The following is a 12,429-nucleotide window of genomic DNA, read 5'->3' as shown; positions in this document are numbered from 1 at the left end:
CCATCATGTCGGAATTACCATAATTTTTACATATACATAAAAAAAAAAAAAAAAACACTTGCCTTTGTCAAACTATTTTACACAGAATTCTCAACAATTTTAACAGTGTTCCCGTCATGTCGGGATTACCATAATTTTATATTCTGAAATTGTAAAAATGCTCATCTTTGTCAAATTATTTTACAGAATATTGAAACAAATTTTACTTATTTTTTTAACAGTGTTACTGTCATGTTGGAATTACCGTAATTTTAAATTAAGAATCGTAAAAAAAAATGCTTGTCATTGTCAAACTATTTTACACATTATTGACACAAAATTCTACTCACTTTTTACAGTGTTCCCGTCATGTCGGGATTACCATAATTTTAAATTCTGAAATCGTAAAAAACGCTCATCTTTGTCAAACTATTTTACACAATATTGGCCAAAAAATTCTACTCTCTTTTTTACAGTGTTTATGTCATGTCAAAATTACCGTAATTTTAAATTCAGAAATCGTAAAAAAAGTTTGTCTTTTCAAACTATTTTACACATTATTGACACAGAATTCTACTCACTTTTTACAGTGTTCCCGTCATGTCGAAATTACCATTATTTTAAATTCTGAAATCGTAAAAAAATGCTTGTCATTGTCAAACTATTTTACACAATATTGACACAAAATTCTACTCACTATTTTACAGTGTTCCTGTAATGTCGGAATTACAGTAATTTTAAATTCGGAAATCATAAAAAAATGCTTGTCTTTGTCAAACTATTTTACACAATATTTACTCAAATTTCTACTCTTTTTTAACAGTGTTTACATCATGTCAGAATTACTGTAATTTTAAGTTACCAAATAGAACAAAATGCTCACATCATTGACAAACAATTTTTATACAATAAGTAATTAAACTCACTTTTAACAATGTTCCCATCATGTTGAAATTACGGTAATTTTAAGTTCAGAAATGTAAAGAATACTCGTCTTTGTTAAACTATTTTACATAATATTGTCACAAAACTCCACACATTTTTTAACAGTGTTTATGTCATGTCAAAATTATGGTAATTCTGAGTTTCTGAAAAGTAATACACACTCACATCTTTGTCAAACTATCCTACACAATATTTACATGTAATTCTACAAATGTTTTAACAGTGTTTACCTGACGTCGGAATTACCGTAATTTTAAGTTTCCAAATAGTACAAAACGCTCATATCTTTGACAAACTATTTTACGAAATATTTACAAGTAATTCTACTAATTTTTAACAGTGTTCCCATCATGCCGGAATTACTATAATTTTAAATTCTGAAATCGTGAAAACCGCATATCTTTGTCAAACTATTTTGCACAATCTTTAAGGAAATACTACTCTCTTTTTTAAACTTTGTTCATGTCATGCCAGAATTACCGTGATTTTAAGTCCCCAATAGTAAAAAACACACCTCTTTGACAAACTATTTTACTTAATATTTACACAAAATTCGACAACTTTTTAACAGTGTTCAAATCATTTCGGAATTACCGTAATTTTAAATTCCCTATATTGAAAAATACTCATGTCCTTGACAACCTATTTTACACAATATTTACACAAAAACTCAACTCACTTTTAACACTATATTCAGGTCATGTTTGAATTACCATAACCCCACGTCTTAGTGGAACTACTTTACACAATATTTATTCACTAAAAATATTTGAAAACAGAAAATCGTCAGTAGATTTTGAAACACAAGAGTGAGCTAACACTGATCTGTTGGTGGTTTCATTGTCCGACTGGCAGACAATCCATTTGGGTGGGTATTTGAAGCTTCAGCGCATCCGTACACACAGTTAGCTGCTCTGTGTTTCATACATATAACACTCATAACGCAAAGCGCTCGATTCACAATTGATTCCAATAGAGTTTAACGCTAAAATGCTGCTAAGATAATGACACGATAAGCAAGCACTCTAATAAGCATAAAAACGCATCTAAAACACCAAATACACAACAGAAATGTTTTTATTGACGAGTTAGTGACACAATTCATACTCATGTATTCAGGTATTAATTTATTCCTATGAATAATTTGATCATTGAAAGCAACCGGTCTGTCAGAATTGCCTATCAATATTTTTGTCTTTTTGAAAGTAGATCAATGCTGTTGTTTAATGATCCATTCTTTAAATAATTCATTATTGCATATCTAATGGCTCCAGTCTATCTTAAAGAGGCGCATCTCTCCATCTCTGTGATGTATGAAAGAATCAGCCTTCTCTCCTCCTGTCCATCTGTTGCCATGAGAGACAGAGTGCGATAAAAAGAGAGCGCTGAGCGCCTGGCAATGAGCTGCTAATTTCTGATGACATCGATAGTGTCTCGCTACTTTTAATAATGATGCGGATGGCGAGGTTAAGCTCACACCACCCTGGACCGATGTAGGTTCTGCTGATGGCGTGGATGGACATATAAATCACAAACAAACACACACACACACACACATTTTTCAAAGCTGTTTATTCAGATAGCTTGGATGCACCTGTCTAAGACAGCAGACATGATTCATAGCTTCATTGTGGTTATCATAATTTGCCATGAAAATGTTCTTAAAAGGATAGTTCACCAAAAAAGGGAAATTCTGTCATCATTTTCTCCCTCTTATGTCAGTGAGGCCTACAATGGACAACAATGTAGAATTGTACTGTTTGACTTGCTAGTTTTAAAGAACAGTAGACAGTGTATATTGTGCAGTATTCTGTAAATAGTAAGTATTCTATTCTAAACATAGCCAAGTCTAAAATTACAGCTGTAATAATTTACTGTTCATTCATCACACTGGAAATGCAAGAAAAAATCAAAAGTATTACATTGTGGGATACAATATTCCACACAATGTGCTCTGTTGTATACTGTACTACTTTTAGCAAATGTAGTAGGTCATACAGGTATATACGCATATAGAAAATGTGCATCATGTGCACAGTATACCTACTGCATACTACAGAAATAGAATGAGTAGTATGGTAGGATGGAATACTCCTAGAATAGGAGACAGAAAATGAGTCAGAGAAAGCAAGTGAGAGATATTAGACGGTTTGCTACGCAGAAGATTTCTTAAGTCCAAAAATAGCTCTTTCACAGGCACTAGAGAATCTAGGTTGCACATACATGCACACACAACCATACAAATGACATGTTAATGAGTATGCATGCACGCTGAGATGCATGGCATGTTCAGTGACACGAACACGTGCTGAACACACATGAAAGAGATGCACGTTAATCAGTAGATGTGCGAGAATGCAACTGACTCTTCTCCTTGTTGTGTGTGAATGCAAATTAAAAAAATTATTGAAAATCACATGCTTGCATAACATGTAATAATGACAGCTGTGTGACTCACAATGATTTTGCTGAGGATATAAAACTGAGCAACATTGTGAAAATTGTGCCAATTTTAAAGTACATTTTAATTTACTTAGCCACCATATTTCCTAAAGGGAAAGAGATTTTAATGGAGTCTCTCATTTACACTTAAGTATCAAAAATGGCGTGAGAGTTGGTCAAATCAAACTGTTCTTAACTCAAAAGTGTTCACCCATGTATTTGCATGTCATTTTTATGTATAAAATATTTTTGTAAAAAATATATATGAATACATTGCTGTTTATATGGTAATTGTTATATTGGTACTGTTTATATAATGATTAACTATCATTCTTGTGTTCATTTAGACAAAAACATGTGGAAAGCATAAGAAGATTTTTTTCTGTATTTTACTTTAATTTTTTTATTTATTTAATTGGCTATAATGGCTGTTTAGTTGAAATGATGTTTTCCCTGATTTAAGAAAAATTACTTTTTAAACCATTTTTAGAAAATACATAAATATTATAATATATATTAAATATGATCAAAAGGCTGAAAATATAATATAATATAATTAGGGCTGTCAATTGATAATTTGTTAAAACTGAATTAATTAAATAATGATTAAATAATTATATACTGTATATTTATATTTAAATAATTATAAATTTTATATATATATATATATATATATGCATGTATGTATGTATGTATTGGCTTTAGAATCCAAATATTGTTTATTTTCATGAGCCAATCATTGGCCTACAGTTAATTAGTTAATCAGTACGAGATTTATTATGAGGTCCCTTCATTTGGATTTGTGCTACATCAAGCTGTGTTTGAACGCAAGAACTTGTTCTCATCTTGTGCTGTCTGCTGTCGGTAAGTGTGGTTTGTTCTCTGTATAAGCTGCGCATTGCCTATACAGCTGGAGTTTCTCTTACTGCCCCCTGGAGAAAACAGGTGGTACTTCAAGCTTAAATTGCTCCAATGGTAGGAATATTCCTTATTACAGTCCGGGGACATGATTAATTATGCAAAATTTTTTACACGTTATTTTTCACACGTTATTTTTCATATAATTAATTGCACTGAATTAACGTGTTAAATCGACAGCCCTAAATATAATATAATATAATATAATATAAAATAATATATTTTTTAGATATTTTGCTCATTGGTCGTCATTCATGAAACACCGGCAGAACAAATTTTTGTGTAAATCATTTGTAAAGCCATTTTTACGTAAATTGTCGCATTCATGAAAGTTTTTTTGCATTTTCAAACTTTGAATTGTTACAAACAAAACATGCGCTTGCTCCTGACCATGAGTAAATCGTAAAAGACATAAAAAAAAAATAAAAAAAAAATTTCACATTTTTAAAAAGTGAAGTGAAATGATTAACAAAAGAGAAATTTATTAATAACTGAATGAGAGAAAGTAATATTAAAAACTGACATATTAGCATAGTAAAAAAGCAGGTTGTTAAATAGTGCCTATACCTAATTGAATTACATCTTTCTTTAAAAATTCCTTTATTTCTGTTCTGCATAGATGTTGAAAGCTTTTTTGCATTTACTAGCGAGACCGACACCTTCCTTATATGGCGATTTCATGAGCACTGATTATGATAATTGTGATAACGTTTTATGAATGTTTGCAATTCACTAACATACACATGTTAAACATACAAATCTTGGATGTTTGTGAATTTCTGAAAGTTTTAAGAAAGGTCCATTTTATGTGCAAATGACTCCAGCTTTACACATGTATTTATGATAGTGTCATAAATGAGGTCCATTGTGTGTGTAACTCACAGTGGAACAGCACATGAGGACGATGATAAAGGCTTCGATGACCCCTCCGATGCCCACCATCCAGGTCATTCGGAGAAACAGAATGACACCCAGAATATTTTGCAGACATGGCATATATACGCCCATCAGTGTGCCCATCCGTGGAGCCTGTGAACACACAAACACACAACAGCCTGTTAGCTGGACAACATTATAATCTGATTAGTTACGTTTCATGTCTGATGTTGTCGTTTCATTGTTCAGCAACCATTACATCATTTAGCTTGTGTTTATGCATGTCTTGTGTAATCTAATATCTTGACTGTAAAAACAATACAAATTTTTTTTTTTTTTGTACTTTAATACTCCACAATATGCAGTATTTGTAAAAAATTCCTCACTGGAACCAATGATGCTTGCATTGTAATATATGTGGCATGGACACTATGTTACCATGAATACTACTACTATACTACACTACTTACAGTATATTATAATCAGTGTTGGGGAAGCTTATTTGAAATTGTCACTTCCCAAGCAACAAGCTACTAATAACTTAAAGTTAAACTAAAGTCAAGGTACTCTTTAAAAAAAAGAAAATGTAGTTAGCTAAACTATAAGCTAATAACAGAAAGTAGCTAACTAAATTGGAACTATTTTAAAGAAGAAAATATTTTTAGATATAAAACATTTGGATGATATTATTAATTCTGTATCTAAATAATATCATCTTAATTAGGGTAACATTCCCTTAAGAAATTAACCATGCTTTTACTACAGTTCCCATAGTTTAACCATGGTATTTGTGTTAAAACTATGGTAACCACAAAATTAACCATGGTTACTACCAAATTACTATAGTAAAATCATGGTTACCATATGTATACTGTAGTAAAACCATGGCTTTTTCCACACAAAAAACATGGTTATAACAGTCATTATTCTACTTTATTACTATGGTAAAACCATGTGTGACAACATTAAATTCAACATGAATTTATACACTAATAAATAAATATAAAATAATAAAACTAGAAAACACACTATTATATATATATATATATATACACTGGCGGCCAAAAGTTTGGAGTAATGTACAGATTTTGCTGTTTCGGAAGGAAATTGTTACTTTAATTCACCAAAGTGGCATTCAGCTGATCACAAAGTATAGTCAGGACATTACTGATGTAAAAAACAGCATCATCACTATTTGAAAAAAGTCATTTTTGATCAAATCTAGACAGCAGCCATCACTCCAACACCTTATCCTTGAGTAATCATGCTAAATTGCTCATTTGGTAAATCACTTGCCATTATATCAAACACAGCTGAAAGCTATTTGGTTTATTAAATGAAGCTTAACATTGTCTTTGTGTTTGTTTTTGAGTTGCCAAAGTATGCAATAGACTGGCATGTCTTAAGGTCAATATTAGGTCAAAAATGGCAAAAAAGAAACAGCTTTCTCTAGAAACTCATCAGTCAATCATTGTTTTGAGGAATGAAGGCTTGAAATTGCCAAAAAACTGAAGATTTCATACAAAGGTGTACACTACAGTCTTCAAAGTCAAAGGACAACTGACTCTAACAAGGACAGAAAGAGATGTGGAAGACCAGATGTACAACTAAACAAGAGGATAAGTACATCAGAGTCTCTAGTTTGAGAAATAGACGCCTCACATGTCCTCAGCTGACAGCTTCATTGAATTCTACCCGCTCAACACCAGTTTCATGTACAACAGTAAAGAGAAGACTCAGAGGTGCAGGACTTATGGGAAGAATTGCACAGAAAAAGCCACTTTTGAAACAGAAAATCAAAAAGAAAAGGTTAGAGTGGGCAAAGAAACACAGACATTGGACAACAGATAATTGGAAAAGAGTGTTCTGGATCTTAACCCCATTGAGCTTTTGTGGGATCAGCTAGACTGTAAGGTGCGTGAGAAGTGCCCGACAAGACAGACACATCTATGGCAAGTGCTACAGGAAGTGTGGGGTGAAATGTCACCTGAGTATCTGGACAAACTGACAGCTAGAATAACAAGGATCTGCAAAGCTGTCATTGCTGCACATGGAGGATTTTTTGATGAGAACTCTTTGAAGTAGTTTATTTTTTTTTTCAAATTGTAATAGTAGTTTTTCATGTTATTAATGACCTGACTATACATTGTGATCAGTTGAATGCCACTTTGGTGAATAAAAGTACCAATTTCTTTCCATAAGAGCAAAATCTGTACATTATTCTAAACTTTTGGCCGCCAGTGTGTGTGTGTGTGTGTGTGTGTGTGTGTGTGTGTGTGTATATATATATATATATATATAGTGAATCAGTGAATCATTTATGTGAAATAGTTCATTTACATGAACCATCCAAAAGAACCGATTCACTTAAATGATTCAGTTTTCCCAGCACTACACGTGAGAGGGAGAGGACGGTTTAGGTCAGCGCATGTGATTCCTCCCTCCATTGCTGTGTTCACAATACAATGTGAAAATTATAGTCTTTTGTGACGCTACAGCGCTACTCGTTGGAAAATGTAGCTCATTACTGGAAAAGCTGTCACGCTATAAACATGTACTAAAATATGTAGTTAAGTTAGTAGCATCACTTCTTTTAGTTAACTACTCCCCTCACTGACTATAATTAAGTGCTTTTCCACCATCGGGTCAAACGGTTCTGAGCACGTTGAGAAATGGTTCCAGAAGCATTTCCACTTGAGCTCTGTTCGGCACGGTACGTTTACAAGCCGTTTTCACCTGGATTTCTTGGCATGCTTGATTTAACTAGTGTAGTACTGTACATGATCTTTCTAAACGGCTTTTCGTCAGGGAGATAGATCACGCTAGCTAGCTCATTAAAACTCAAGCAATACATCAATAATTTACTCATATAATATTTTGCCAATAAATGTCCTTTTTAGCTTAACTTGGAACTATTAACTTTCTGTGTGTTCGTGTCCGGAGGCATACACAAACCCTAAGTTTTTGTGACACTGGCTGTGTCTTTCTGTGCTTTAGCACAATAAAAACCAGGGAAATGCATTCCTAAATACTGGAATATCCTCCATAGGCCACTTGCTCCAATGTTTACCTCTCAAGCGTTGCTAACTAACGTATTTGTTACATACATTCTAAACCTGATTTCGCAGCACCACAGTTTTACAATGAGAAGCATTCGACATGATAGTGGAAAAGCGGCTACACACTTTAGTAAACACATATATGAACATTACATTTATATAGCGCTTTCTGACACTACACTCAAAGCGCTTTACACAGTGAACAGGGGACTCTCCTCAACCACCACCAGTGTGCAGCATCCACCTGGATGATGCAACGGCAGCCATAGTGCACCTGTACACTCACCACACACCAGCTATTGGTGGAGAGGAGTGTTAGAGCCAATTAATGGATGGGGATTATTAGGAAGCCATGATTGATAAGGGCCAATGGGGAGGAATTTGGCCAGGACACCGGGTTACACCCCTACTCTTTTCGAGATGTGTCCTGGGATTTTTAATGACCACAGAGAGTCAGGACCACAGTTTAACGTCTCATCCGAAGGACGGATCCGAAGGACTTATAGTAGTGAATACTACTTTTCCATGCATGTTTTCAGGTCTGTACCGTCCACATAATCACGTGGGACTGAGCACTCAAATGGCCATTACATTTCACATTTAATCAACAGTGTGAATTGAAAAGTGGTTTCACGAGCCTTTGAGTGTGCGAGCACTGCAGAACGCTGTCTGATGCTGTATAGATTCATCCTGAACTGAGTTTACCTGCGTGCCCTTGTCCTTGAAGACATAAAAGATGTAATTCAGTGCTGTATTCGTCAATTTTAGGTGCATGCATTGATGGAAGCACACACACACACACACACACACATTTGGAGTGATTAGAAAAATCCTTCAACGAGAGTGAGTCCCCATTTATCAAGTTGGCAGACCTTTACAAAGTGTGTGTTAGTAATTAAAACCCATCCCACTCTTTTCCAAGCCAAAACACACTCTGTATATCACATTAGCCCTTACTTATCTCTCTCTAAAAGCCCTTGAAACGAATGCTACACACACTAAACACAATGACAGTTAGTGTATATCAGGCGCTCTTGGGTTTCCAGTTATGTATTCCAGTCATATATATGTACTAATTGACAGCCAGCCGTGTTGTCATTACAGTGATTGCAAGGAAGCACTGTATTAAAAATCACTTCTTTTTCATCAGTTATGTTTGTTAAGGCAAGCATCACTGTTAATATAACTAATACTAAGAGTTAGTAATTCAAAGTACTAAACATCGGCATGTACAAGAGTGATACTTCAAATCATGCGGCTTGTTGAGAAGAGGTGTGCTATTACTTTAAGTTATCGGACTTTATATTTTTGCCTGGTGGATGATAAAACGGGTGAAAATGATCATAATAATATTAATAATCACAATAAACAATTCTATTGCCTAGAAATTTAATTAATTAGCCTGTAGTTGTACTTAAAATGTATAATGGTATCAATATATTTTTTGGATGGTACCATGGTAGTAACATGTGTTTTAAAATGTACCATGGTAATACCATGTTTTTACATGTAAAGTGGTAACACCATGTTTTTATGACATATACCGGGGTAATACCATGATTCTTTAATGTACCATAGAAATATCATGTTTTTACAGGTACCATGGTAATACCATATTATTAATTACATGTTAATAACAGGGTATATGGTAATAACATGTTTATAACATGCATTAATTTACCATGGTAATAAAATGCTTTTTTCCCGATGTACTGTGGTAACAACATGTTTAATTACCTGTTTATAACATCACACAAAATGTTTAAAAAATTGACCATGTTAATACCATCTTTTTTTTTTACATGTACTGTGATTATAATATGTTTTAATTTCATGTTTATAACATGATACATGGTAATAACATGCTTTAAAAAATTACCATGGTAATACCATGTTTTTTTCTACATGTACTGTGGTAATACCATGTTTTTAATTTACATGTTTATAATATGGTACCATAATATGGTAACATGATCTTAAAAAGTTGACTGTGGTAATACCATGTTTTTTTTATAAGTACCATGGTAATACTATGTTTTTTTTTTTACCTTTACAATGTTAATATCATGTTTTTTAGCCTGGCCATAGTAATAACATGTTTTATTACACGAACTATTGCAATACTATGTTTTTTTTATTTTTTTTATAAGTACCATGGTAATACCATGTTTTTTTTTTTTTTTATAAATGTAGCATAGTAATATCATGTTTTTTGACATGTATCATGGTAATAGCATGTTTTTTTTACATGTATCATAGTAATACCATGTTTTTTTTATAAGTACCATGGTAATAGCATGCTTTTTACCTTTACTATGGTAATACTATGGTAGTCTTTAAAGTACCTTGGAATATCACATAAATACCATTGGACATGAATATGAGCATCATTCAATACCATGGTAAAAAACTAGTGGAACAACCTGTTTTATTAATTAGTGTTAATAACAGTATGCGTTGTTAACTCATAAGTGAGAGGCAACCTGACATGGATAAAGGGAGCACATGGGAAAGAAAAGAGCAGAAAAAAGACAAAGGTAGACACATCCCCTCTGGCTTTTTTGTAACCTTCAAAAAGACAAGGTTTAGAACTCTTAAAATAAGAAATATGCCTTTAACACACACACACAATTATCCGTGAGCTCGGAGCGACAACAGATGGCAAACTGGGAAACAAGACTTTAAATTTAATTAACCTGAAATAAATAAGATGGCCTAAATAATGCATGCCATTAAATTCAATATCAGCCATGTAAATGTGGAATTCTGTGCGGGATAATTTGATTTATGAAGCAAGGATTAATTTCAGTATTAATGTAATCTAATACAATGTGCTTTTATTTACCACATATAAACAACAGAATGGCAATAATTACATTCTACGATAAGGTCCCAAATGAATCGAACTGCACACGTCTGTGATTTACATGGGAACAAGGTTTAAGAATATTAGGTAACACTTTTTGTGAAGTCTGTAAATATATTATGCATCACAACGGTATTCATAAAGACATATAGTTGCTACACATTGCACGATACAGGTATGTGTGTTTTTATATGTGTTTAATATACAGTATATATATATATATATATATATGCAGAATATACATTGACCTATATATATACAGTACTGTGCAAAAGTTTTAGGCACTTGTGAAAAATGTTGCATAGTGAGGATGTCTTCAAAAATAATGCCTTAAATAGTTTTCATTTATCACTTAATGTCATACAAAGCCCAGTAAACATAAAAAAGCTAAATCAATATTCGGTGTGACCACCTTTGCCTTTAAAACAGCACCAGTTCTCCTAGATACATCTGGACACCATTTTTCTTGGTTGCTGGCAGATAGGATGTTCCAAGCCTTAAGTATTAAACTTGATCGCATAACTCGTGCCGCACCGTCTGCGCTACGAACATGAATGATATAAAATGATAAAATTTACATTTAGCAGATGCTTTTATCCAAAGCGACTTTCAGTGCACTTATTACAGGGACAATACGCCCAGAGCAACCTGGAGTTAAGTGCCTTGCTCAAGGACACAATTGTGATGGCTGTGGGGATTGAACCAGCAACCGTCTGATTACCAGTTATGTGCTTTAGCCCACTATGCCACCACCACTCCTAGCTGATGAAAATGAATAAAAAAAAAAAGAAAAATAATACTAAATTGTTAAAAAATAAAAGAATAATATAGAATTATTAAAATGAATGAAAGCAATCAATAAGTGCAGCACAGTGCTCAGTGAATAAATGCACAATTAAACAGATGTGTTTTCATTCTGGATTTAAATGTGGCTACTGTTGGAGCACATCTAACCTCTTCTGGAAGCCGGTTCCAGCTGCGGGTGGCATAATAGCTAAACACTGTCTCACCTTGTTTTAAGTGAACCCTCTGTATGTCTAACTGACTTGATCCTAATGATCTGAGAGGTTAGGTTTATATTCAACAAGCATATCCACAATGCATTTAGGTCCTATGCCATTGAGTGATTTACAGACAAGTAATAGTACCTTAAAATCAATTCTAAATGTGACTGGAGGCCAGTGTAAAGAATGATGACTGGAGTAATATGCTCAGTCTTTTTTGTTCTGGTGAAAATCCTGGCAGCAGCTTTCTGAATGAGCTGCAGGTGTCTAATGGTCTTTTTGGGAAGGCCGGTGAGGAGTCCATTGCAGTAGTCACCCTACTGGTGATGAATGCATGAAC

At 33.6% G+C, this 12,429-nt stretch overlaps 1 protein-coding gene across 1 annotated transcript in view; it reads right to left on the bottom strand.

Moving 5' to 3' along the window:
- The window catches only part of LOC127446028 (solute carrier family 12 member 5-like), a 139,042-nt gene that overhangs the window by 46,870 nt on the left and 79,743 nt on the right, over positions 1 to 12,429 (bottom strand). The window contains exon 4 of the mRNA XM_051706636.1: positions 5,167 to 5,313. Within this exon, the coding sequence (XP_051562596.1) occupies positions 5,167 to 5,313 (147 nt within the window). The remainder of the gene's footprint in view (positions 1 to 5,166; positions 5,314 to 12,429) is intronic.

Source organism: Myxocyprinus asiaticus, chromosome 9, assembly GCF_019703515.2.
Source record: "Myxocyprinus asiaticus isolate MX2 ecotype Aquarium Trade chromosome 9, UBuf_Myxa_2, whole genome shotgun sequence".
Lineage (NCBI taxonomy): Eukaryota > Metazoa > Chordata > Actinopteri > Cypriniformes > Catostomidae > Myxocyprinus > Myxocyprinus asiaticus.
This window is presented reverse-complemented; position numbering and strand designations above follow the sequence as displayed.